This window comes from Psittacula echo (genome assembly GCF_963264785.1).
Source record: "Psittacula echo genome assembly, chromosome: 31".
Classification (NCBI taxonomy): domain Eukaryota; kingdom Metazoa; phylum Chordata; class Aves; order Psittaciformes; family Psittacidae; genus Psittacula; species Psittacula echo.
Genome location: NC_137766.1, coordinates 224 through 24,409, shown reverse-complemented (window position 1 = coordinate 24,409; position 24,186 = coordinate 224). Strand labels below are relative to the sequence as shown.

Here is a 24,186-nt window from a genome sequence, read left to right as displayed (position 1 = left end):
TCTCTATGGGGTCTCTATGGTCTCTAGGGGGTCTCTATGGGGTCTCTATGGTCTCTAGGGGGTCTCTATGGGGTCTCTATGGTCTCTATGGGTCTCTATGAGTCTCTATGGTCTCTATCATCTCTATGGGTCTCTGTGGGTCTCTCTCTATGGTCTCTATGGGTCCCTATGGTCTCTATGGGTCTCTATGGGTCTCTATGGGTCTCTATGGTCTCTATGGGGTCTCTATGGTCTCTATGGGGTCTCTATGGGGTCTCTATGGGTCTCTATGGTCTCTATGGTCTCTATGGTCTCTATGCGGTCTCTATGGTCTCTATGGTCTCTATGGGTTTCTATTGTCTCTATGGGTTTCTATTGTCTCTATGGTCTCTATGGGGTCTCTATGGGTCTCTATGGTCTCTATGGTCTCTATGGGTTTCTATTGTCTCTATGGGTCTCTATGGGGTCTCTATGGTCTCTATGGTCTCTATGGTCTCTATGGTCTCTATGGGTCTCTATGGTCTCTATGGTCTCTATGGTCTCTATGGTCTCTATGGGTCTCTATGGTCTCTATGGTCTCTATGGTCTCTATGGGTCTCTATGGTCTCTATGGGTCTCTATGGTCTCTATGGTCTCTAGGGTCTCTATGGGTCTCTATGGTCTCTATGGTCTCTATGGTCTCTATGGGTCTCTATGGTCTCTATGGTCTCTATGGGTCTCTATGGTCTCTATGGTCTCTATGGTCTCTATGGTCTCTATGGGGTCTCTATGGTCTCTATGGGTCTCTATGGGTCTCTATGGTCTCTATGGGGTCTCTATGGGTCTCTATGGTCTCTATGGTCTCTATGGTCTCTATGGGTCTCTATGGTCTCTATGGGTCTCTATGGGTCTCTATGGTCTCTATGGTCTCTATGGGTCTCTATGGGTCTCTATGGGTCTCTATGGTCTCTATGGTCTCTATGGTCTCTATGGTCTCTATGGGGTCTCTATGGTCTCTATGGTCTCTATGGGTCTCTATGGTCTCTATGGTCTCTATGGGTCTCTATGGTCTCTATGGTCTCTATTGGTCTCTATGGGGTCTCTATGGTCTCTATGGTCTCTATGGGTCTCTATGGTCTCTATGGGTCTCTATGGTCTCTATGGTCTCTATGGGTCTCTATGGTCTCTATGGGTCTCTATGGGTCTCTATGGTCTCTATGGTCTCTATGGGGTCTCTATGGTCTCTATGGTCTCTATGGGTCTCTATGGTCTCTATGGGTCTCTATGGTCTCTATGGGTCTCTATGGGTCTCTATGGTCTCTATGGTCTCTATGGGGTCTCTATGGGTCTCTATGGTCTCTATGGTCTCTATGGTCTCTATGGTCTCTATGGGTCTCTATGGTCTCTATGGTCTCTATGGGGTCTCTATGGTCTCTATGGGTCTCTATGGGTCTCTATGGTCTCTATGGTCTCTATGGTCTCTATGGTCTCTATGGGTCTCTATGGGTCTCTATGGTCTCTATGGTCTCTATGGGGTCTCTATGGTCTCTATGGTCTCTATGGGTCTCTATGGTCTCTATGGGTCTCTATGGTCTCTATGGGTCTCTATGGGTCTCTATGGTCTCTATGGTCTCTATGGGGTCTCTATGGGTCTCTATGGTCTCTATGGGGTCTCTATGGTCTCTATGGTCTCTATGGTCTCTATGGTCTCTATGGTCTCTATGGGTCTCTATGGTCTCTATGGTCTCTATGGGTCTCTATGGGTCTCTATGGTCTCTATGGTCTCTATGGTCTCTATGGTCTCTATGGGGTCTCTATGTGGGTCCTGCTCTCCCCCCAGGTGCGGTCAAGCTCACCCCCGGCCATGACGCCACTGACTTCGAGGTGGGGCAGCGGCACGGCCTGCCCGCCCCATGCATCCTGGACGAGGCCGGGCGCCTGCAGGATGTGCCCCCCCCCTTCCTGGTGCGAGCGGGCACCGGGGCTCTATGGGCCTCTGTGGGGCTCTATGGGTCTATATGGGGCTCTATGGGTCTCTATGGGGCTCTATGGGTCTATATGGGGCTCTATGGGGCTCTATGGGTCTCTATGGGGCTCTATGTGGCTCTATGGGGCTCTATGGGGTCTCTATGGGGCTCACTGGGCTCTGTGTCCCCACAGGGGATGCCGCGGTTCCAGGCCCGCACCGCGGTGATGGAGGCACTCAAAGAGCTGGGGCTGTTCCGGGGGGTCACTGAGAACCCCATGGTGGTTCCACTGTGCAGGTGGGCTCTCTATGGGGCTCTATGGGGGCTCTATGGGGTCTCTATGGGGCTCTATGGGGTCTCTATGGGGTCTCTATGTGGTCTCTATGGGGTCTCTATGGGTCTCTATGGTCTCTATGGGGTCTCTATGGGGTCTCTATGGGGTCTCTATGGGGCTCTATGGGGTCTCTATGGGTCTCTATGGTCTCTATGGGGCTCTATGGGTCTCTATGGGGCTCTAGGGGTCTCTATGGGCTCTCTATGGGGCTCTATGGGGGCTCTATGGGTCTCTATGGTCTCTATGGGTCTCTATGGGGCTCTATGGGTCTCTATGGGGCTCTATGGGGTCTCTATGGGCTCTCTATGGGGCTCTATGGGGGCTCTATGGGTCTCTATGGGGTCTCTATGGGGCTCTATGGGGTCCCTATGGACTCTCTATGGGTCTCTATGGGGTCTCTATGGGTCTCTATGGGGTCTCCATGGGCTCTCTATGGGGTCTCTATGGGCTCTCTATGGGGCTCTATGGGGTCTCTATGTGGTCTCTATGGGGTCTCTATGGACTGTCTATGGGTCTCTATGGGCTCTCTATGGGGCTCTATGGGGTCTCTATGGGTCCCTATGCTCTCTATGCTCCCCATGTGTCTCCATGCTCCCCATGTGTCCCCATGCTCCCCATGTGTCCCCATGCTCCCCATGTGTCTCCATGTTCCCCATGTGTCCCCATGCTCCCCATGTGTCCCCATGCTCCCCATGTGTCTCCATGTTCCCCATGTGTCTCCATGCTCCCCATGTGTCTCCATGCTCCCCATGTGTCCCCATGCTCCCCATGTGTCTCCATGTTCCCCATGTGTCCCCATGCTCCCCATGTGTCCCCATGCTCCCCATGTGTCCCCATGCTCCCCATGTGTCCCCATGCTCCCCATGTGTCTCCATGTTCCCCATGTGTCTCCATGCTCCCCATGTGTCCCCATGCTCCCCATGTGTCCCCATGCTCCCCATGTGTCTCCATGCTCCCCATGTGTCTCCATGCTCCCCATGTGTCTCCATGCTCCCCATGTGTCTCCATGTTCCCCATGTGTCTCCATGCTCCCCATGTGTCCCCATGCTCCCCATGTGTCCCCATGCTCCCCATGTGTCTCCATGTTCCCCATGTGTCCCCATGCTCCCCATGTGTCCCCATGCTCCCCATGTGTCCCCATGCTCCCCATGTGTCTCCATGTTCCCCATGTGTCTCCATGTTCCCCATGTGTCCCCGTGCTCCCCATGTGTCCCCATGCTCCCCATGTGTCTCCATGTTCCCCATGTGTCCCCATGCTCCCCATGTGTCCCCATGCTCCCCATGTGTCCCCATGCTCCCCATGTGTCTCCATGTTCCCCATGTGTCTCCATGTTCCCCATGTGTCCCCGTGCTCCCCATGTGTCTCCGTGCTCCCCATGTGTCTCCATGCTCCCCATGTGTCTCCATGCTCCCCATGTGTCTCCGTGCTCCCCATGTGTCCCCGTGCTCCCCATGTGTCTCCGTGCTCCCCATGTGTCCCCATGCTCCCCATGTGTCTCCGTGCTCCCCATGTGTCTCCGTGCTCCCCATGTGTCCCCGTGCTCCCCATGTGTCCCCATGCTCCCCATGTGTCTCCATGCTCCCCATGTGTCCCCGTGCTCCCCATGTGTCTCCATGTTCCCCATGTGTCCCCGTGCTCCCCATGTGTCCCCGTGCTCCCCATGTGTCTCCATGCTCCCCATGTGTCTCCGTGCTCCCCATGTGTCCCCATGCTCCCCATGTGTCCCCATGCTCCCCATGTGTCTCCATGTTCCCCATGTGTCCCCGTGCTCCCCATGTGTCTCCATGCTCCCCATGTGTCCCCATGCTCCCCATGTGTCCCCGTGCTCCCCATGTGTCTCCATGCTCCCCATGTGTCTCCATGCTCCCCATGTGTCTCCATGCTCCCCATGTGTCTCCGTGCTCCCCATGTGTCTCCGTGCTCCCCATGTGTCCCCGTGCTCCCCATGTGTCTCCGTGCTCCCCATGTGTCCCCGTGCTCCCCATGTGTCTCCATGCTCCCCATGTGTCTCCATGCTCCCCATGTGTCTCCATGCTCCCCATGTGTCTCCATGCTCCCCATGTGTCTCCGTGCTCCCCATGTGTCCCCATGCTCCCCATGTGTCCCCATGCTCCCCATGTGTCTCCGTGCTCCCCATGTGTCTCCGTGCTCCCCATGTGTCCCCGTGCTCCCCATGTGTCTCCATGCTCCCCATGTGTCCCCATGCTCCCCATGTGTCTCCATGCTCCCCATGTGTCCCCATGCTCCCCATGTGTCCCCGTGCTCCCCATGTGTCCCCATGCTCCCCATGTGTCTCCGTGCTCCCCATGTGTCTCCGTGCTCCCCATGTGTCTCCATGCTCCCCATGTGTCTCCATGCTCCCCATGTGTCCCCATGCTCCCCATGTGTCCCCGTGCTCCCCATGTGTCCCCATGCTCCCCATGTGTCTCCATGCTCCCCATGTGTCTCCGTGCTCCCCATGTGTCTCCGTGCTCCCCATGTGTCCCCATGCTCCCCATGTGTCCCCGTGCTCCCCATGTGTCCCCATGCTCCCCATGTGTCTCCGTGCTCCCCATGTGTCTCCGTGCTCCCCATGTGTCTCCATGCTCCCCATGTGTCTCCGTGCTCCCCATGTGTCTCTATGGGTCCCTATGGTCCCCATGCTCCCCATGTGTCCCCATGCTCCCCATGTGTCCCCATGCTCCCCATGTGTCTCCATGCTCCCCATGTGTCCCCATGCTCCCCATGTGTCCCCGTGCTCCCCATGTGTCCCCATGCTCCCCATGTGTCTCCGTGCTCCCCATGTGTCTCCGTGCTCCCCATGTGTCCCCATGCTCCCCATGTGTCCCCGTGCTCCCCATGTGTCCCCATGCTCCCCATGTGTCTCCATGCTCCCCATGTGTCCCCATGCTCCCCATGTGTCCCCATGCTCCCCATGTGTCTCCGTGCTCCCCATGTGTCTCCATGCTCCCCATGTGTCTCCGTGCTCCCCATGTGTCTCCATGCTCCCCATGTGTCTCCATGCTCCCCATGTGTCTCCGTGCTCCCCATGTGTCTCCATGCTCCCCATGTGTCTCCGTGCTCCCCATGTGTCTCTATGGGTCCCTATGGTCCCCATGCTCCCCATGTGTCTCTATGGTCTCCATGTGTCTCTATGGGTCCCTATGGTCCCCATGGGTCCCTATGGTCCCCATGCTCCCCGTGTCCCCCGCAGCCGGTCCCGGGACGTGCTGGAGCCGGTCCTGCGCCCGCAGTGGTTCCTGCGCTGCTCCGCGCTGGCTGCAGCGGCCGCGGCCGTGGTGCGGGGGGGGGAGCTCCGCCTGCGGCCCCCTGCGCACACCCGCACCTGGCTGCAGTGGATGGACAACATCCGGTGAGTGCCCCTGCCTCCCAGGGCGACCCATAGGGACCCATAGGGACCCATAGGGACCCACTGCCTCCCAGGGCGACCCATAGGGACCCATAGCGACCCATAGCGACCCATAGCGACCCATAGGGACCCAGAGCGACCCATAGGGACCCATAGGGACCCATAGGGACCCAGAGCGACCCATAGGGACCCATAGGGACCCATAGGGACCCATAGCGACCCATAGCGACCCATAGGGACCCACTGCCTCCCAGGGCGACCCAGGGCGACCCATAGGGACCCATAGGGACCCATAGGGACCCATAGCGACCCATAGCGACCCATAGGGACCCACTGCCTCCCAGGGCGACCCAGGGCGACCCATAGGGACCCATAGGGACCCATAGCGACCCATAGGGACCCATAGGGACTCACAGTGTGACCCATAGCGTGACCCACAGCGTGACCCACAGCGTGACCCACAGCGTGACCCATAGCGTGACCCACAGTGTGACCCACAGCGTGACCCATAGCGTGACCCACAGTGTGACCCATAGCGTGACCCACAGTGTGACCCACAGCGTGACCCACAGCGTGACCCATAGCGTAACCCACAGCGTGACCCATAGCGTGACCCACAGTGTGACCCATAGCGTGACCCATAGCGTGACCCACAGCGTGACCCATAGCGTGACCCATAGCGTGACCCACAGCGTGACCCACAGCGTGACCCACAGCGTGACCCATAGCGTGACCCATAGCGTGACCCACAGCGTGACCCATAGCGTGACCCACAGTGTTACCCATAGCGTGACCCATAGCGTTACCCACAGCGTGACCCATAGCGTGACCCACAGTGTGACCCACAGCGTGACCCATAGCGTGACCCACAGTGTGACCCACAGCGTGACCCATAGCGTGAACCATAGCGTGACCCATAGTGTGACCCACAGTGTGACCCATAGTGTGACCCACAGCGTGACCCACAGTGTGACCCACAGCGTGACCCACAGCGTGACCCACAGCGTGACCCATAGCGTGACCCACAGCGTGACCCATAGTGTGACCCATAGCGTGACCCACAGTGTGACCCACAGTGTGACCCACAGTGTGACCCATAGCGTGACCCATAGCGTGACCCACAGTGTGACCCACAGTGTGACCCATAGCGTGACCCACAGTGTGACCCATAGCGTGACCCATAGCGTGACCCACAGTGTGACCCACAGCGTGACCCATAGTGTGACCCACAGCGTGACCCACAGTGTGACCCATAGCGTGACCCACAGCGTGACCCATAGCGTGACCCACAGCGTGACCCAAAGCGTGACCCACAGTGTGACCCATAGCGTGACCCACAGCGTGACCCACAGCGTGACCCATAGCCTGACCCATAGCGTGACCCACAGCATGACCCACAGCGTGACCCACAGCGTGACCCACAGCGTGACCCACAGCGTGACCCATAGCGTGACCCACAGCGTGACCCACAGTGTGACCCATAGCCTGACCCACAGCGTGACCCACAGCGTGACCCACAGTGTGACCCACAGCGTGACCCATAGCGTGAACCATAGCGTGACCCACAGTATGACCCATAGTGTGACCCATAGCGTGACCCATAGTGTGACCCACAGTGTGACCCACAGCGTGACCCATAGCGTGAACCATAGCGTGACCCACAGTATGACCCATAGTGTGACCCATAGCGTGACCCACAGTGTGACCCATAGCGTGACCCACAGCGTGACCCATAGCGTGACCCATAGCGTGACCCATAGTGTGACCCACAGCGTGACCCACAGCGTGACCCATAGCGTGACCCATAGCGTGACCCATAGTGTGACCCACAGCGTGACCCATAGCGTGACCCATAGTGTGACCCATAGCGTGACCCACAGCGTGACCCATAGCGTGACCCATAGCGTGACCCACAGCGTGACCCATAGTGTGACCCACAGCGTGACCCACAGCGTGACCCATAGCGTGACCCACAGCGTGACCCATAGTGTGACCCATAGCGTGACCCATAGTGTGACCCATAGCGTGACCCACAGCGTGACCCATAGTGTGACCCATAGCGTGACCCACAGCGTGACCCATAGTGTGACCCACAGCGTGACCCACAGCGTGACCCATAGCGTGACCCACAGCGTGACCCATAGTGTGACCCATAGCGTGACCCATAGCGTGACCCATAGCAACCCACCTTGCTGAGCCCTACACCTGACTGGTAGTGAGCCCTATCGCTGCCCCGCCGCGTTGCCCCATAGAACTGAGCCATAGAGCCAAAGCGAGCCTGCCCCATAGCGCCCGGGGGGCGGGCCCTGCCCTGTGAGGCCCTGCCCCATAGCATCGCCCCCCGCAGGGACTGGTGCATCTCCCGCCAGCTCTGGTGGGGCCATCGCATCCCTGCCTACTTCGTCACCATCGACGACCCCAGCGTCCCCCCCGGCAAGGTCAGTGTGGGGCTGGGGGGCTCTATGGGGTGCTATGGGGCCGGGGGGTGCTATGGGGCACTCTGGAGCTGTGGGGTGCTATGGGGCTGTGGGGTGCTATGGGGCTGGGGGGCGCTATGGGGCTGGGGGGCTAGGGGGTACTATGTGGCTTGGGGGCACTATGGGGCGCTATGGGGCTGGGAGGCTCTATGGGGTGCTATGGGGCTGGGGGTAATATGGGGCGCTATGGGGCTGGGGGGTGCTATGGGGCGCTATGGGGTTGGGGGTGCTATGGGATGCTGTGGGTCTGGGGGGTACTATGGGATGCTGGGGGGGCTCTATGGGGTGCTGTGGGGCTAGGGGGCTCTATGGGGCGCTATGGGGCTCTATGGAGTCTCTATGGGCTATATGGGGTCTCTGGGTTTCTATGGGGTCTCTATGGAGTCTCTATGGGGTCTCTGTGGGGTCTCTGGGTCTCTATGGGTCTCTATGGGGTCCCTATGGGTCTCTATGGTCTCTATGGGTCTCTATGGGTCTCTATGGTCTCTATGGGTCTCTATGGTCTCTATGGGCTCTATGGGCTCTATGGTCTCTATGCTGTCTATGGTCTCTATGGTTTCTATGGGGTCTCTATGGTCTCTATGGTCTCTATGGGTCTCTATGCTCTCTATGCTCTCTATGGGCTCTATGGGCTCTATGGGCTCTATGCTCTCTAGGGGCTCTATGGGCTCTATGGTCTCTATGGGTCTCTATGGGTCTCTATGGTCTCTATGGGGCTCTATGGTCTCTATGGTCTCTATGGTCTCTATGGGTCTCTATGGGTCCCTATGGGTCTCTATGCTCTCTATGGTCTCTATGGGGTCTCTATGGTCTCTATGGGTCTCTATGGGTCTCTATGGTCTCTATGGGGCTCTATGGTCTCTATGGTCTCTATGGTCTCTATGGGTCTCTATGGTCTCTATTGTCTCTATGGTCTCTATGGGTCTCTATGGGTCTCTATGGTCTCTATTGTCTCTATGGGTCTCTATGGGTCTCTATGGTCTCTATGGGTCTCTATGGTCTCTATGGTCTCTATGGGTCTCTATGGTCTCTATGGGTCTCTATGGTCTCTATGGTCTCTATGGTCTCTATGGTCTCTATGGGTCTCTATGGTCTCTATGGGGTCTCTATGGTCTCTATGGGTCTCTGTGGGTCTCTATGGTCTCTATGGGGCTCTATGGTCTCTATGGTCTCGTCTCTATGGTCTCTATGGGTCTCTATGGGTCTCTATGGTCTCTATGGGTCTCTATGGTCTCTATGGTCTCTATGGGTCTCTATGGTCTCTATGGTCTCTATGGTCTCTATGGTCTTTATGGTCTCTATGGTCTCTATGGGTCTCTATGGGTCTCTATGGTCTCTATGGGGCTCTATGGTCTCTATGGTCTCTATGGTCTCTATGGGTCTCTATGGGGTCTCTATGGTCTCTATGGGTCTCTATGGTCTCTATGGGTCTCTATGGTCTCTATGGTCTCTATGGGTCTCTATGGTCTCTATGGGGTCTCTATGGGTCTCTATGGGTCTCTATGGTCTCTATGGGTCTCTATGCTCTCTATGGTCTCTATGGTCTCTATGGGTCTCTATGGGTCTCTATGGGTCTCTATGGTCTCTATGGGTCTCTATGCTCTCTATGGTCTCTATGGTCTCTATGGTCTCTATGGGTCTCTATGGGTCTCTATGGGTCTCTATGGGTCTCTATGGTCTCTATGGGGTCTCTATGGGTCTCTATGGGCTCTCTGGGCTCTGCAGGACGGGGAAGGGAAGTTCTGGGTCAGCGGCAGGAGCGAGGAGGAGGCTCGAGAGAAGGCAGCGAAACGCTTCGGGGTGCCCCCAGAGAGAGTGACCCTGCGGCAGGGTGAGAATGGGGCAAGGGGCAAGGGGGTAATGGGGTAATGGGGTAATGGGGGTAACAGGGGAAATGGGGGCAATGGGGGTCATGGGGTAATGGGGGCAAGGGGGGTAACGGGGGCAATGGGGGTAATGGGGTAACGGGGGCAATGGTGTAATGGGGTAATGGGGTAATGGGGGTAATGGGGTAATGGGGGCAATGGGGGGTAACGGGGGCAAGGGGGGTAATGGGGTAACGGGGGTAATGGGGTAATGGGGGTAATGGGGTAATGGGGGCAATGGGGGTAATGGGGTAATGGGGTAATGGGGGCAATGGGGGGTAACGGGGGCAATGGGGGTAATGGGGTAACGGGGGTAATGGGGTAACAGGGGGTAATGGGGTAATGGGGGCAATGGGGGTAATGGAGTAATGGGGTAATGGGGGTAATGGGGGCAATGGGGCAATGGGGTAACGGGGGTAATGGGGTAATGGGGGTAATGGGGGTAATGGGGGCAATGGGGTAATGGGGGTAATGGGGGAAATGGGGGCAATGGGGGCAATGGGGGTAATGGGGGTAATGGGGGTAATGGGGGCAATGGGGTAATGGGGGTAATGGGGGTAATGGGGGCAAGGGGGTAATGGGGGTAATGGGGGAAATGGGGTAATGGGGTAATGGGGGTAATGGGGGCAATGGGGTAATCGGGGTAATGGGGTAATGGGGGTAATGGGGGTAATGGGGGCAAGGGGGTAATGGGGGTAATGGGGGAAATGGGGTAATGGGGTAATGGGGGCAATGGGGGCAATGGGGTAATCGGGGTAATGGGGTAATGGGGTAATGGGGGCAATGGTGTAATGGGGGTAATGGGGGCAATGGGGGTAATGGGGGTAATGGGGGCAATGGGGGCAATGGGGGTAATGGGGTAATGGGGGCAATGGGGGCAATGGGGGCAATGGGGGTAATGGGGTAATGGGGCAATGGGGGTCAATGAGTTCAATTTGCGGGGCAATGGGTTCAGTGGGTTCAAAGGGGTTCAATTCGGTGCAGTGGGGTGCAGTGGGGTCAATGGGGTGCAGTGGGGCAGCAGTTGGGTGCAGTGGGGCACAGTGGGGTAGCAGTGGGGTTCAATGGGGCTCAGTGGGGCAGCAGTGGGGTTCAGTGGGGTTCAATGGGGCTCAGTGGGGCAGCAGTGGGGTTCAATGGGGTTCAATGGGGCACAGCGGGGTTCAATGGGGTTCAATGGGGTTCAATGGGGCGCAGCGGGGTTCAATGGGGTTCAATGGGGTTCAATGGGGCGCAGCGGGGTTCAATGGGACGCAGTGGGGTTCAATGGGGTTCAATGGGGCAGCAGTTGGGTTCAATGGGGCGCAGTTGGGTTCAATGGGGTTCAATGGGGTTCAATGGGGCGCAGCGGGGTTCAATGGGGTTCAATGGGGCGCAGCGGGGCAGCGGTTGGGTTCAATGGGGTTCAATGGGGTTCAGTGGGGCGCAGTTGGGTTCAATGGGGTTCAATGGGGTTTCAATGGGGTTCAGTGGGGTTCAATGGGGTTCAATGGGGCAGCAGTTGGGTTCAATGGGGTTCAATGGGGTTCAATGGGGTCTGTGCTCGTCACCGTTGCCGGCTCCCCCCGCAGATGAGGACGTTCTGGACACTTGGTTCTCCTCGGGGCTCTTCCCCTTCTCCATCTTCGGGTGGCCGGAACCAGTGAGCGGCACCGGGGGGGGGGGTTTGGGGTCCGCGTTGGGTGCGCGGGTCCCCTGAGCCCCCTTGGCGCCCGCAGAGCGAGGACCTGAGCGTGTTCTACCCCGGGACGCTGCTGGAGACGGGCCACGACATCCTCTTCTTCTGGGTGGCGCGCATGGTGATGCTGGCGCTGGCGCTCACCGGGCGCCTGCCCTTCCGCGAGGTGGGGAGCGCGCAGCCGGGCCAAACCGACCCGAAACCGACCCGAAACCGACCCGAAACCGACCTGAAACCGACCTGAAACCGACCCGAAACTGACCCGAAACCGACCCGAAACCGACCAGAAACTGACCTGAAACCGACCTGAAACTGACCTGAAACTGACCTGAAACCGACCCGAAACCGACCCGAAACCGACCCGAAACTGACTGAAACCGACCCGAAACCGACCCGAAACTGACCCGAAACTGACCTGAACCGACCAGAAACTGACCCGAAACCGACCCGAAACTGACCCGAAACTGACCTGAAACTGACCCGAAACTGACCCGAAACCGACCCGAAACTGACCCGAAACTGACCCGAAACTGACCCGAAACCGACCCGAAACTGACCCGAAACCGACCCGAAACCGACCCGAAACCGACCCGAAACCGACCTGAAACCGACCTGAAACCGACCCGAAACTGACCCGAAACCGACCCGAAACCGACCAGAAACTGACCTGAAACCGACCTGAAACTGACCTGAAACTGACCTGAAACCGACCCGAAACCGACCCGAAACCGACCCGAAACTGACCTGAAACCGACCCGAAACCGACCCGAAACTGACCCGAAACTGACCTGAACCGACCAGAAACTGACCCGAAACCGACCCGAAACTGACCCGAAACTGACCTGAAACTGACCCGAAACTGACCCGAAACCGACCCGAAACTGACCCGAAACCGACCCGAAACTGACCCGAAACCGACCCGAAACTGACCCGAAACTGACCTGAAACCGACCCGAAACTGACCTGAAACCGACCAGAAACTGACCCGAAACCGACCCGAAACTGACCTGAAACCGACCTGAAACTGACCCGAAACTGACCCGAAACTGACCTGAAACCGACCAGAAACTGACCCGAAACCGACCCGAAACTGACCCGAAACCGACCTGAAACCGACCCGAAACTGACCCGAAACCGACCCGAAACCGACCCGAAACTGACCCGAAACCGACCCGAAACTGACCCGAAACCGACCTGAAACCGACCCGAAACCGACCCGAAACTGACCCGAAACCGACCCGAAACCGACCCGAAACTGACCCGAAACTGACCCGAAACTGACCCGAAACCGACCTGAAACCGACCTGAAACCGACCCGAAACTGACCCGAAACTGACCCGAAACCGACCCGAAACTGACCCGAAACCGACCTGAAACCGACCCGAAACTGACCCGAAACTGACCCGAAACTGACCTGAAACCGACCCGAAACTGACCCGAAACTGACCCGAAACTGACCTGAAACTGACCCGAAACTGACCCGAACCCTCCCCAATCCCTTCCGATCCCTCCCCCGATCCCTCCCGATCCCTCCCGATCCCTCCCGGATCCCTCCCGTTATCCCTCCCCGTTATCCCTCCCCGTTATCCCTCCCCGTTATCCCACCCCCGTTATCCCGCCCCGATCCAGGTTTATCTCCACGCCATCGTGCGGGATGCGCACGGCAGGAAGATGAGCAAATCCCTGGGGAACGTCATCGACCCCCTGGATGTGATCCACGGGATCTCCCTGCAGGTGGGGGGGGCTGTGGGGGTCCATGGGGGTCTATGGTGGCCTATGACTGCCTATGGGGTCTGTGGGGGTCTATGGGTGCCTATGGGGGGCTATGGGGTCTATGGGTGCCTGTGGGGGGTCTATGGGTGCCTATGGGGGGCTATGGGGTCTATGGGTGCCTATGGGGGTCTATGGGTGCCTATGGGGGTCTATGGGGTCTATGGGTGCCTATGGGGGTCTATGGGGTCTATGGGTGTCTATGGGGGTCTGTGGGGTCTATGGGGGTCTATGGGTGCCTATGGGGGTCTGTGGGGGTCTATGGGTGCCTATGGGGGGCTGTGGGGGTCTATGGGTGCCTATGGGTGTCTATGGGGGTCTATGGTGTCTATGGGGGTCTATGGTGTCTATGGGGGTCTATGGGGGTCTATGGGGTCTATGGGTGCCTATGGGGGTCTATGGTGTCTATGGGGGGTCTATGGGTGCCTATGGGGGTCTATAGGTGCCTATGGGTGTCTATGGGGGTCTATGGTGTCTATGGGGGTCTATGGTGTCTATGGGGGTCTATGGGGGTCTATGGGGTCTATGGGTGCCTATGGGGGTCTATGGTGTCTATGGGGGTCTATGGTGTCTATGGGGTCTATGGGGGTCTATGGGTCTATGGGTGCCTATGGGGGTCTATGGGGGTCTATGGTGTCTATGGGGGTCTATGGTGTCTATGGGGGTCTATGGGGGTCTGTGGGTGCCTATGGGGGTCTATGGGGGTCTATGGTGTCTATGGGGGTCTATGGGGTCTATGGGGGTCTATGGTGTCTATGGGGGTCTATGGGGTCTATGGGGGTCTGTGGGTGCCTATGGGGGTCTATGGGGGTCTATGGTGTCTATGGGGTCTATGGGTGTCTATGGGGGTCTATGGTGTCTATGGGGGGTCTATGGGGGTCTATGGGGGTCTATGGTGTCTATGGGGGTCTATGCGGGTCTATGGGGGTCTATGGTGTCTATGGGGGTCTATGGGGGTCTATGGGGTCTATGGGTGCCTATGGGGGTCTATGGTGTCTATGGGGGTCTATGGGTGCCTATGGGGGTCTATGGTGTCTATGGGGTCTATGGGGGTCTATGGGTGCCTATGGGTGTCTATGGGGTCTATGGGGGTCTATGGGGGTCTATGGGGGTCTATGGTGTGTATGGGGGTCTATGGGGGTCTATGGGTGCCTATGGGGGTCTATGGTGTCTATGGGGGTCTATGGTGTCTATGGGGGTCTATGGGGGTCTATGGGGGTCTATGGGGTCTATGGGTGCCTATGGGGGTCTATGGTGTCTATGGGGGTCTATGGTGTCTATGGGGGTCTATGGGGGTCTATGGGTGCCTATGGGGGTCTATGGTGTCTATGGGGGTCTATGGTGTCTATGGGGGTCTATGGGGGTCTATGGGGTCTATGGGTGCCTATGGGGGTCTATGGTGTCTATGGGGGTCTATGGTGTCTATGGGGGTCTATGGGGGTCTATGGGTGCCTATGGGGGTCTATGGTGTCTATGGGGGTCTATGGGTGCCTATGGGGGTCTATGGTGTCTATGGGGGTCTATGGGGGTCTATGGGGTCTATGGGGGTCTATGGTGTCTATGGGGGTCTATGGGGGATCCCCAGCTGTGTCCCCATGGGAGCAGGGCCTCCATGAGCAGTTGGAGAGCAGCAACCTGGAGCCTGCGGAGCTGGAGCGGGCACGGGAGGGGCAGGTACTGGGGGGGGCACTTGTGGGGCCGGGAGGGGCAATGGGGGGGCCGCTGTGAGCCCTTCCTATGGGAACTTCGGCAGAAACGGGACTTCCCCAACGGCATTCCCGAGTGTGGGACGGATGCGCTGCGCTTCGCTCTGTGTGCATACACAGCCCAGGGTAGGAGCCCAGGACATGGCCCATACCGACATCCCACATCCCATACCCCATACCCATATCCCATATCCCATATCCCATATCCCATATCCCATACCCCATACCCCATACCCCATATCCCATATCCCATAATCCCATATCCCATACCCATACCCCATATCCCCGACCCCATACCCCATATCCCATACCCCATATCCCATACCCCATACCCATATCCCATACCCCATACCCATACCCCATACCCCATACCCCATATCCCATACCCTTACCCCATATCCCATACCCATATCCCATATCCCATACCCCATATCCCATATCCCATACCCATACCCATACCCCATATCCCATACCCCATATCCCATATCCCATATCCCATATCCCATACCCCATATCCCATACCCCATATCCCATATCCCATGACCCCATATCCCATACACCCATACCCCATACCCCATACCCCATATCCCATACCCCATATCCATACCCCATACCCCATATCCCATACCCCATACCCCATACCCCATACCCCATATCCCATACCCCATACCCCATATCCCATATCCCATACCCCATATCCCATACCCCATACCCCATACCCCATATCCCATACCCCATATCCCATACCCATACCCATACCCATATCCCTATCCCATACCCCATACCCCATATCCCATACCCCATACCCCATACCCCATATCCCATACCCATATCCATACCCCATACCCCATATCCCATATCCATACCCCATATCCCATACCCCATACCCATACCCCATACCCCATATCCATATCCATACCCCATACCCCATATCCCATATCCCATACCCATATCCCATACCCCATACCCATACCCCATATCCCATATCCCATACCCATACCTATCCCATACCCCATATCCCATACCCCATACCCCATACCCATATCCCATACCCCATACCCCATATCCCATACCCCATATCCCATATCCCCATACCCATACCCATACCCATACCCCATTCCCTTACCCACTTAATCATTCATACCCATACCCATACCCATACCCATACCCCATACCCCATATCCCATACCCCATACCCCATATCCCATATCCCATACCCATACCCATATCCCATACCCCATGCCCCATATCCCATACCCATACCCCATACCCCATATCCCATACCCCATACCCCATATCCCATACCCCATACCCCATATCCCATATCCACCCCCCCATACCCCATATCCCATATCCCATACCCCATACCCCATATCCCATACCCCATACCCCATATCCCATATCCCATACCCCATACCCCATATCCCATATCCCATACCCCATACCCCATATCCCATACCCCATACCCCATATCCCATATCCCATACCCATACCCCATATCCCATACCCCATACCCCATATCCCATATCCCATACCCCCATACCCCATATCCCATACCCCATACCCCATATCCCATATCCCATACCCCATATCCCATACCCCATACCCCATATCCCATATCCCATACCCCATATCCCATATCCCATACCCCATACCCCATATCCCATACCCCATACCCATACCCCATATCCCATACCCCATACCCCATATCCCATATCCCATACCCCATATCCCATATCCCATACCCCATACCCCATACCCCATACCCCATACCCCATACCCCATATCCCATACCCCATACCCCATACCCCATACCCATACCCCATATCCCATACCCCATATCCCATACCCCATACCCCATACCCCATACCCCATATCCCATACCCCATATCCCATACCCCATATCCCATACCCCATATCCCATATCCCATACCCCATACCCCATACCCCATATCCCATATCCCATACCCCATATCCCCATATCCCATACCCCATACCCCATATCCCATACCCCATACCCCATACCCCATATCCCATATCCCATACCCCATATCCCATATCCCATACCCCATACCCCATATCCCATATCCCATCCCCATACCCCATATCCCATACCCCATATCCCATACCCCATATCCCATACCCCATACCCCATACCCCATACCCCATACCCCATACCCCATATCCCATACCCCATATCCCATACCCCATACCCCATACCCCATACCCCATACCCCATATCCCATATCCCATATCCATACCCCATACCCCATACCCCATATCCATACCCCATACCCCATATCCCATACCCCATACCCCATACCCCATACCCCATACCCCATATCCCATACCCCATATCCCATACCCCATACCCCATACCCCATATCCCATACCCCATACCCCATACCCCATACCCCATACCCCATATCCCATATCCCATACCCCATATCCCATACCCATACCCCATACCCCATACCCCATACCCCATATCCCATACCCCATACCCCATACCCCATACCCCATACCCCATATCCCATATCCCATACCCCATATCCCATACCCCATACCCCATACCCCATACCCATACCCCATATCCCATATCCCATACCCCATACCCCATACCCCATACCCATATCCCATATCCCATACCCCATATCCCATACCCCATACCCCATATCCCATACCCCATATCCCATACCCCATACCCCATACCCCATACCCCAGGCAGGGACATCAACCTGGACGTGCTGCGTGTCCTTGGCTACCGGCACTTCTGTAACAAGGTGTGGAACGGGGCCCGCTTCGTGCTGCAGGCGCTGGGGGGCAGCTACCGCCCGCCCGCAGACCTCCAGGTATGGGGCAGGGGGCACCGGGCGGGGGGGGGCGCTGGGGCCGTGGGGCCAGGCCCTGAGCCCCGTGTGTGGGGCAGGCGCGGGGGCAGCCGGGCCTGGCCGAGCGCTGGATCCGGAGCCGGCTGAGCCGCGCCGTGGGCGCCGTGGGCACGGCCATGGAGGAGTTGGACTTCCCGGGAGCCACCACGGCCGTGCACCGGTTCTGGGTGTACGAGCTCTGCGACGTGTACCTGGTACGGGGGGTGTGGGGTGTGGGATATAGGGTATGGGGTATGGGGTATGGGGTATGGGATATGGGATATGGGGTATGGGATATGGGGTATGGGATATGGGATATGGGATATGGATATGGGGTATGGGATATGGGATATGGGGTATGGGGTATGGGGTATGGGGTTATGGGATATGGGGTATGGGATATGGGATATGGGATATGGGGTATGGGGTATGGGATATGGGATATGGGGTATGGGGTATGGGGTATGGGGTATGGGGTATGGGATATGGGATATGGGATATGGGGTATGGGATATGGGATATGGGGTATGGGGTATGGGATATGGGATATGGGGTATGGGGTATGGGATATGGGGTATGGGATATGGGGTATGGGGTATGGGATATGGGATATGGGGTATGGGATATGGGGTATGGGGTATGGGATATGGGATATGGGGTATGGGATATGGGATATGGGGTATGGGGTATGGGATATGGGGTATGGGATATGGGGTATGGGGTATGGGGTATGGGATATGGGATATGGGGTATGGGGTATGGGATATGGGATATGGGGTATGGGATATGGGATATGGGGTATGGGGTATGGGATATGGGGTATGGGATATGGGGTATGGGGTATGGGATATGGGATATGGGTATGGGGTATGGGATATGGGTATGGGATATGGGGTATGGGGTATGGGATATGGGGTATGGGGTATGGGGTATGGGATATGGGGTATGGGGTATGGATATGGGGTATGGGTATGGGTATGGGGTATGGGGTATGGGATATGGGGTATGGGGTATGGGGTATGGGGTATGGGATATGGGGTATGGGTATGGGTATGGGATATGGGGTATGGGGTATGGGATATGGGATATGGGATATGGGGTATGGGGTATGGGGTATGGGGTATGGGGTATGGGGTATGGGGTATGGGATATGGGGTATGGGGTATGGGATATGGGGTATGGGATATGGGGTATGGGGTATGGGATATGGGGTATGGGGTATGGGATATGGGATATGGGGTATGGGGTATGGGGTATGGGGTATGGGGTTATGGGATATGGGGTATGGGGTATGGGATATGGGATATGGGATATGGGATATGGGGTATGGGGTATGGGGTATGGGATATGGGGGTATGGGGTATGGGATATGGGGTATGGGGTATGGGATATGGGATATGGGGTATGGGGTATGGGATATGGGATATGGGGTATGGGGTATGGGATATGGGGTATGGGATATGGGGTATGGGGTATGGGATATGGGATATGGGATATGGGGTATGGGGTATGGGATATGGGATATGGGGTATGGGGTATGGGATATGGGGTATGGGGTATGGGGTATGGGATATGGGATATGGGGTATGGGGTATGGGATATGGGGTATGGGGTATGGGATATGGGATATGGGATATGGGATATGGGGATATGGGACATGGGATATGGGGTATGGGGTATGGGATATGGGGTATGGGGTATGGGGATATGGGACATGGGACATGGGGTATGGGGTATGGGATATGGGATATGGGATATGGGATATGGGGTATGGGGTATGGGATATGGGATATGGGGTATGGGATATGGGGATATGGGACATGGGATATGGGGTATGGGGTATGGGATATGGGATATGGGATATGGGGTATGGGGGTATGGGATATGGGATATGGGGTATGGGATATGGGATATGGGGTATGGGGGTATGGGGTATGGGGTATGGGATATGGGGTATGGGGTATGGATATGGGGTATGGGGTATGGGGTATGGGATATGGGATATGGGATATGGGGTATGGGATATGGGGTATGGGGTATGGGATATGGGGTATGGGGTATGGGGTATGGGGTATGGGATATGGGGTATGGGGTATGGGATATGGGATATGGGATATGGGGTATGGGATATGGGGGTATGGGATATGGGATATGGGGTATGGGGTATGGGGTATGGGGTATGGGATATGGGGGTATGGGGTATGGGGTATGGGTATGGGGTATGGGGTATGGATATGGGGTATGGGGTATGGGATGGTATGGGGTTATGGGATATGGGGGTATGGGGTATGGGATATGGGGTATGGGTATGGGATGGGATATGGGGTATGGGGTATGGGGTATGGGATATGGGGTATGGGATATGGGTATGGGTAATGGGCTATGGGATATGGGATATGGGAATGGGGTATTGGAGGGTATGGGGTATGGGGATATGGGGTATGGGGATATGGGATATGGGGTATGGGTATGGGATATGGGATATGGGTATGGGGTATGGGTATGGGATATGGGGTATGGGATATGGGGTATGGGGTATGGGATATGGGTATGGTGGATATGGGGATATGGGGTATGGGTATGGGGTATGTGGGATATGGGGTATGGGGTAGGGTATGGGGGTATGGGGTATGGGTATGGGGTATGGGGTTATGGGATATGGGTAGGGGTATGGGTATGGGATATGGGGTATGGGGTATGGGATATGGGATATGGGATATGGGATATGGGGATATGGGACATGGGATATGGGGTATTGGGTATGGGATATGGGGTATGGGGTATGGGGATATGGGACATGGGACATGGGGTATGGGGTATGGGATATGGGATATGGGATATGGGATATGGGGTATGGGTAAGGGTATGGGATATGGGTATGGGATATGGGGATATGGGACATGGGAAATGGGTATGGGGTATGGGTATGGGATATGGGATATGGGATATGGGGTATGGGGTATGGGATATGGGGATATGGGGTATGGGATATGGGATATGGGGTATGGGGTATGGGGTATGGGGTATGGGATATGGGGTATGGGGTATGGGATATGGGGTATGGGTATGGGGTATGGGATATGGGATATGGGATATGGGGTATGGGATATGGGGTATGGGGTATGGGATATGGGGTATGGGGTATGGGGGTATGGGGATGGGATATGGGGTATGGGTATGGGATATGGGATATGGGATATGGGGTATGGGATATGGGGTATGGGATATGGGATATGGGGTATGGGGTATGGGTATGGGGTATGGGATAATGGGGTATGGGGTATGGGATATGGGATATGGGATATGGGATGGGTATGGGGTATGGGATATGGGATATGGGATATGGGGAATGGTGGGTAATGGGATATGGGTATGGGTATGGGATATGGGATATGGGGTATGGGAGTATGGTTGGGATATGGGGTATGGGATATGGGATATGGGGTATGGGATATGGGGTATGGGATATGGGGTATGGGGTATGGGATATGGGATATGGGGTATGGGGTATGGGATATGGGGTATGGGGTATGGGGTATGGTAGGGGTATGGGGTATGGGGTATGGGTATGGGGTATGGGATATGGGATATGGGGTATGGGGTATGGGTAAGGGATATGGGGTATGGGTATGGGTATGGGTATGGGATATGGTGGGATATGGGGTATGGGGTATGGGGTATGGGATATGGATATGGGGTATGGGATATGGGGTATGGGTATGGGGTATGGGGTATGGGGTATTCAGGGTGTGGGGTGCTGGGTCCCGCATGCGGGTCCCTGCAGCCCCGTGGCTCCCTCCCTCCCTCAGGAGCTTGTGAAGCCGGGTCCTGGCTCCCGCAGCCGCTGCCTCGGAGCGCGGTGCCGGGGGTGCCCCCCCCCCGTGCGCGCTGGCGGCGCAGGACACGCTCCGGGCCTGCCTGGACGCGGGGCTCCGGCTCCTCGCCCCCTTCATGCCCTTCCTGAGCGAGGAGCTCTGGCAGCGCCTGCCCCCCCCCGCGCCCCCCGCGCCCCCCCCGGCCCCCAGCATCTGCGTCTGCCCCTTCCCGGAGCCCCAGCAGGTAACGGGGGGGGATGGGGGGAGATGGGGGGTGATGGGGGGTCATGGGGGGGGATGGGGGGTGATGGGGGGAGATGGGGGGGTGATGAGAGGGGGGAGATGGGGGTGATGGGGGGTGATGGGGGGGTGATGGGGGTGATGGAGGGGGGAGATGGGGGGAGATGGGGGGTGATGGGGGGGTGATGGGGGGTGATGGGGGGTCATGGGGGGAGATGGGGGGTGATGGGGGAGATGGGGGGGTGATGGAGGGGGGAGATGGGGGTGATGGGGGGTGATGGGGGGTGATGGGGGGTGATGGAGGGGGGAGATGGGGGGTGATGGGGTTGATGGGGGGGGCCATGGGGGTGATGTGGGTGTCAATGGGGATGTGTGGGTCTGACCCCCCCCGTGCCCCCCCAGTACTGTTGGCAGGATGAGGGAGGCCGAGGCCGCCATGGAGTTCACGCTCAGCATCGTGCACGCCCTGCGCAGCCTCCGCAGCACCCACGGCATCACCGAGGCCGCCCGCCCTGTAAGGGGGGGTCTGGGGGGGTGTGGGGGGGTGTGGGGGGTGTGGGTGTCTATGGGGGGGTCTGTGGGGTCTATTGGTGTCTATGGGGTCTCTATGGGTCTCTATGGTCTCTATGGGGTCTATGTTCTCTATGGGTCTCTATGGTCTCTATGGTCTCTATGGTCTCTATGGTCTCTATGGGTCTCTATGGGGTCTCTATGGTCTCTATGGGGTCTCTATGGTCTCTATGGGTCTCTATGGGTCTCTATGGTCTCTATGGGTCTCTATGGGTCTCTATGGTCTCTATGGTCTCTATGGGTCTCTATGGTCTCTATGGGTCTCTATGGGTCTCTATGGTCTCTATGGGTCTCTATGGGTCTCTATGGTCTCTATGGTCTCTATGGGTCTCTATGGTCTCTATGGGTCTCTATGGGTCTCTATGGTCTCTATGGGTCTCTATGGGTCTCTATGGTCTCTATGGGTCTCTATGGTCTCTATGGTCTCTATGGTCTCTATGGGTCTCTATGGTCTCTATGGTCTCTATGGGTCTCTATGGTCTCTATGGTCTCTATGGTCTCTATGGGTCTCTATGGGGTCTCTATGGTCTCTATGGGTCTCTATGGGGTCTCTATGGGTCTCTATGGTCTCTATGGTCTCTATGGGGTCTCTATGGTCTCTATGGTCTCTATGGTCTCTATGGTCTCTATGGGGTCTCTATGGGTCTCTATGGTCTCTATGGTCTCTATGGGGTCTCTATGGGTCTCTATGGTCTCTATGGTCTCTATGGGGTCTCTATGGGTCTCTATGGTCTCTATGGTCTCTATGGTCTCTATGGGGTCTCTATGGTCTCTATGGTCTCTATGGTCTCTATGGGTCTCTATGGGGTCTATGGGTTGCCCTTACCCCTTTGCCCTTTCCCCCTCTGCCCCTGTGCAGGTTTCCTGCAGGTCCCGGACCCCACTGGGCGGCGCTCGCGGGGCAGTGCAGCCCCCACATCCAGGTGCTGGGCGGGGTGGGAGCCGTCCATGTGCTGGGGGGGCGCAGGGGGGGACCCCCCCGAGAGCCCCCCCCGGGCTGTGCGGTGGCCGTGGCCTCCGAGCGCTGCTCCGTTCACCTGCTGCTCAAGGTGAGCCCCCCCCCCCCCAGTGCCATCATTGGGGGGTCCCCCCCCGGGGTGACACCCCCCCATTGATGACACCGGTTTGGGGTGTCCCCCCGCCCCAGGGCCTAGTGGATGCTCCCAAGGAGCTGGCCCGGCTCGGGGCGCGGAGGCAGGAGCTGGCCCGCACCATGGAGCGGCTGCGGGAGCGCCGCGGGGAGCCGGCTACGGGGACAAGGTGCCCCTAGCGTGCAGGAGGCTGAGGCTGCCAAGGTGAGGCCATTGGGGTAAGGGGGGGGATTGGGGGGGGCCTGGGGGTTGATAAGGGGGGGTTAAAGGGGGTTTGGGGGGGTCCTGGGGTTGATAAGGGGGGGGTTAAAGGGGGTTTTGGGGGGGGCCTGGGGGTGATAAGGGGGGGGTTAAAGGGGTTTTGGGGGGGCCTGGGGGTTGATAAGGGGGGGTTAAAGGGGGTTTTGGGGGGTTCTGGGGGTTGATAAGGGGGGGGTTAAAGGGGTTTTGGGGGGGGCCTGGGGGTTAAGGGGGGGTTAAAGGGGGTTTTGGGGG

General features: G+C 57.0%; 1 protein-coding gene across 1 annotated transcript in view; it reads left to right on the top strand.

The window, feature by feature from the left end:
* LOC308231140 (valine--tRNA ligase-like) overlaps positions 1–23,860 on the top strand; it is a gene marked incomplete at its 3' end in the record, with an annotated part of 38,024 nt that extends 14,164 nt beyond the window's left edge. The window contains 17 exon segments of the mRNA XM_080636279.1: positions 1,799–1,923; positions 2,119–2,222; positions 5,454–5,612; positions 7,957–8,047; positions 9,812–9,917; positions 11,523–11,593; positions 11,670–11,795; positions 13,259–13,363; positions 15,005–15,073; positions 15,153–15,231; positions 17,830–17,957; positions 18,035–18,201; positions 21,797–22,034; positions 22,433–22,447; positions 22,449–22,564; positions 23,460–23,649; positions 23,748–23,860. Coding sequence (XP_080492405.1) covers positions 1,799–1,923; positions 2,119–2,222; positions 5,454–5,612; positions 7,957–8,047; positions 9,812–9,917; positions 11,523–11,593; positions 11,670–11,795; positions 13,259–13,363; positions 15,005–15,073; positions 15,153–15,231; positions 17,830–17,957; positions 18,035–18,201; positions 21,797–22,034; positions 22,433–22,447; positions 22,449–22,564; positions 23,460–23,649; positions 23,748–23,860 — 2,002 coding nt within the window.
* Between the last annotated feature and the right edge of the window lie 326 nt (positions 23,861–24,186).